The 4265-nt window shown below is 33.9% G+C and overlaps 1 protein-coding gene across 1 annotated transcript; it reads left to right on the forward strand.

Annotated features, from left to right (window-relative positions):
* Positions 1 to 1340: 1340 nt before the first annotated feature.
* LOC144557836 (myb family transcription factor PHL11-like) lies at positions 1341 to 3895 on the forward strand. Its single transcript, XM_078306451.1, has 6 exons — positions 1341 to 1764; positions 2146 to 2222; positions 2337 to 2400; positions 2662 to 2722; positions 2830 to 2899; positions 3364 to 3895. Exons 1-6 carry the CDS (start codon positions 1635 to 1637, stop codon positions 3703 to 3705), a joined length of 744 nt encoding a protein of 247 aa, XP_078162577.1. The 5' UTR covers positions 1341 to 1634; the 3' UTR covers positions 3706 to 3895.
* Positions 3896 to 4265: the final 370 nt, after the last annotated feature.

The raw sequence follows: 4265 nt of genomic DNA on the forward strand, positions 1-4265 counted from the left end.
AAAAACACAATTTTTTTATAAAAATTATAGTATGGATAGGTTATGTATCAATATGATATAATTTAAAACTCATTTGTCAACTAGCGATTAAATTATATTTTACACAATATATGTAAACTAAAAAGAAGGTATAAATAATTTTGATAACATTTTGGTTGATTTTCACTTGTCATGATTTTAAATAAATTTGTTGTCAATATAACTAAATTAATATTGTTTTCTTTCGTCAATACTAATATATATAGAATTATATATTTTTGCTTTTTATTTATAGACTCTTAGGCATTAAGAGATTCATATTAGTTATTAGAATATCACTAATTTTATTTTAGACTAAATTATGTACTCTGTATCAGTGTTGTAAACAACAATATGCGATTGTCGGATGGATAGGGTGACGTCAAACGATTAAACGGAAATAATTGAGAATAATCAGTCATAATAGGCTGATTAATTGAAAAAATTTATAACTATTTAATCACTGCCAACGACTAATCGACTAATTAATCAGCTTAAAAGGATGTTTTTTACAACACTGTCTTGTACCAATTATTTTATATACTTTACAATCTGCCATGATTTCATTGTTTTTATGAAAAAATATTCAATATGCCAACCTTCACTCCAATTCTTTTATAGCAGGTGCTCCAAGAGCAATTCATATAATTCCGGAAAAACGGTGCACATGCTAGTGAAATATCCGGATACGTATACTCCCAGGTACCTGACTCAACACAATTGAAATGGACGGTTTACATTTACTCTCAGCCCGTTGGAATTCGGGATGACGGAGGGACCAGTATTATTTACGCTTTGAGATTCGTGCCAAGTTAAATAGAACAATTTTGAACCGTCTGATTTAATTGTACTCAGTCCGGTAACCTGAGGGGATGTGAATTCGAAATATCTTTAGCTCGCCTAAGCCCATGTGGCACTCTCCATCCGCCCCATCAGCCTTTTACTTAAATCTCGCCGTTTATTTCTGAATCCGACGGCCTGAGGTCCTCCGACATCACTTAATTTAACATGCTCTGGCGGGCAATTAAACATTACCTCACCGTCAACCATGTGGTGTTCTAATAGGTCAAATATTGCTCTTGCCTCTGAGCTCAAGTTTCCCAGATTCGGAAGCCAATCTGCTCCTTTTCTTGAGAAAAGGAGGACCCTCCTATTCTCCAATCCGAACCGTTCAACATCGATCAAACGGCTTCAATTTCTTTTTAACATGGCACGAAATTCAAAGCACAAATAAATCAGATGTAATTGAAGCCGTTTGATCGATTTTAAACGGTTCGGATTGAAGAATAGGAGGGTCCTCCTTTTCTCAAGAAAATGAGCAGATTTCATTCCCCCAGATTCCCTTTTCTCTCTTCCACTTCTCTACTTGTTAAATTTTGTATTCCCACCAATAGCTTCTTCTACGACTGGTCTCTTTCGATTCACCACGATCCCCATTAATTATATAATAGAACTGTCGTTATTGACTTAAACCACATACAATATATCAAATTCGAAGGCAAACAATACAGGAGGGATTCAATAGCTTTTGCTAGAGAGCTGACATTGATACTTCCGAGTTACGAACTTACGGTATACAATCCCACCACAAGAATTTGCTTCAAGATAAAAGAGAAATGTATGATGAGATGGAGAAGAGTTCTTCTGGTGTGCTGATGTCTCGAGATCCTAAACCGAGGCTACGATGGACGCCTGATCTCCATGAGCGCTTTGTTGATGCAGTCACCAAGCTCGGTGGCCCGGAGAGTAAGACTCGGTGCTTGCTTCGAAAAATTTATGTTGTTTATGAAATTGGTATTTTACTGTTCTAGATAGTTGGTATTTGAAACGAGAGGAATTTTTTTTTTAGGAGATTACAACGGATCTGTGAAAAGCTGCAAAAAGCTGGTAGAATTCTGGAGATTTTTTTTGGATACTACTGTCAGACAAAAGCAATTAAAATCGGATATTAGATGGTTCAAAACCCAGTGGCCTTTCATGTAACTAAATTAACTATAGTCAGCTTCAGATTACTTAATTGAAAGCTGTCAAATGATTATGAGCCTAGCTCTCTCTTTATGCTTGTGTTTTTGGATTAGTATGTTTTTCTCTGTTTTAGACATTTGTTAATTAATTGCTGTTATACAGAAGCTACACCGAAATCCGTGCTGAGATTAATGGGGATGAAAGGCCTTACGCTGTACCATCTGAAGAGTCATCTTCAGGTAATATCCCATTAATTTTCCTCGATAATTAATTAATCTCTCCATATTTTGTTTTTAAAGCCACACATATTCCAATTATTTTTTTAAAATTTATCTCTTTTCCCCCACATGTAGAAATACAGACTTGGAAAGCAATCTGGCAAGGACATGGGAGGCATGGGATCAGTAAACAGATCAGGTAAGAAAGATTAAATAATTTAATCAAAAGGGATAGCATTGTATTTCATTAATTTTATTTCTTGTAATTGTCTACTGGAATTTAAGCTGGCTGGAGTTTCATTAACAATTAGTTTACAACAGATACATCCCTGTATAAGCATGTTAGTTGGTTTCATTAACATCAAATCATCTAATTCTTTAATTGCACTATGCCAGTACAGTTCTGGTTTTGACATCCTTGCATCAGTACTTATCTCCTGCTAATTTTCTTTTGTCCCAGGACATAATTCAAGTGGAATAAGCTACTCTGGAAACAACATACTTTCTGGAAATGGCGTAGGGTATGTATCTGTTCAATGAATAAAAAATATAACATAGTACAGTGACTTGTGTAATTCTCATATCGTTAATTTATTTTTTCTTTTAATATTACGTATATATGGTTCAGAGAAATACCACTAGCAGAGGCTTTAAAATATCAAATTGAAGTTCAGAGAAAACTCCAGGAACAGCTTGAGGTTATTTTCTTTTAAATTAAGCATTTGTATTTTTATTTTATTTTTTGGACACAGTAAGGCATAATGTCGTTCTCTTTTATTTGACCTTTCTCTACTTGACCTTCTTGGTTTTCAATATTTGCAATAATGCCACTGCCACAGTTTCACTTTTGAAAAAAGTACCAACATTGTTTCTTTTAGCAGGGAATAATAAACTGTAAAATTAAAGAATGAGCAGAACTATTTTGTTTGAGCTTTTTACAAGTACATGCACAAAACAAGTCTAATAACCCAAAGATCCGATGCAATTCGCTTAATTTGACACTAACTAGTTCTCTTTTACAAGGAAATTAGAATGTTCCTTGCAAAAGCTGAAAAGTTCAGGGAGTTGCATGTAATTCAAGATATCTCAACATCAATTTTTTATGCAAAGCCTGTCCTATTCTTTGCTTAATTTATGTTAAATTGACCTCATTATATTTCAGGTGCAAAAGAAATTACAAATGAGAATAGAAGCCCAAGGGAAGTACCTACAAGCAATCCTAGACCAAGCCCAAAAGAGCCTTTCCTTCGATAATAGACCAACAGTCACAAATTTTAACCTTGCTCTATCTGGGTTCGTGGAACCAGAAGAAGAAAAGGATGATTCAGAGATGGAAATGGAGCTCAGAACGGGTGCTAATGAAGGAGGCCCAGATGCAAATGGAAAATTTGGTGCAAATCAAAGCTCGGGTATTTTGGATTTGAACATTAAAGGGGAATATGAATTGCATGGAGGGATAAAAGCTAGTGACTTGGCTTTGCAAATAAACCCCCAACGGAGATAAAACTTTCGAATTAGGTCATTCTAAGATAGAAATTTTGAATTGAGTTATATTAGTCATGTTGACGATATTGGTTATGTTATTGTTGTTACATTAAAATTTGTGAAATGCATGTCAAATCCCAATGAATGTAATCAAGATAAATACATGTGAATTAAAAAAAAATAACGTAGTAATCTTGTACTAATGCAAATATCTGTTTTGATACAAATTTTCTTGATAATCAAGATAAATTTACAATGTCAAATGCGAGCTCGGTGTATAATATTAGATATAGTCCAGGTGGAACTACTAAATTCGACAACAGAGTACTATTTTGAATACAAGTTGACTAGTTATGAATAGAACTACTAAATTCGACAACAGAGTACTATTTTGCATAACTATGCACACTATATTGGATATAGTCCAGGTGGAACTTCTATTACTTTTTTAATGCTAAGATTACAAATAAAAATTTAGTTCACAATGTCTCTATTACTTTTTTAATGCTAAGATTACAAATAGAAATTTAGTTCACAATGTCTAAAGGCCAAGAATCAAAGGTATACATAGTAGATTGC

The sequence above is a fragment of the Carex rostrata genome, chromosome 8 (genome assembly GCF_964058835.1).
Source record: "Carex rostrata chromosome 8, lpCarRost1.2, whole genome shotgun sequence".
NCBI lineage: Eukaryota > Viridiplantae > Streptophyta > Magnoliopsida > Poales > Cyperaceae > Carex > Carex rostrata.

Bases quoted from the DNA above. Each gene is read 5' to 3' on its own strand.
- LOC144557836 (XM_078306451.1), top strand. From the start codon at position 1,635: ATGTATGATGAGATGGAGAAGAGTTCTTCTGGTGTGCTGATGTCTCGA. The intron at 1,765-2,145 runs GTAAGACTCGGT...GCTGTTATACAG, and splicing joins CAAGCTCGGTGGCCCGGAGA to AAGCTACACCGAAATCCGTG. The intron at 2,723-2,829 runs GTATGTATCTGT...TATATGGTTCAG, and splicing joins CTTTCTGGAAATGGCGTAGG to AGAAATACCACTAGCAGAGG.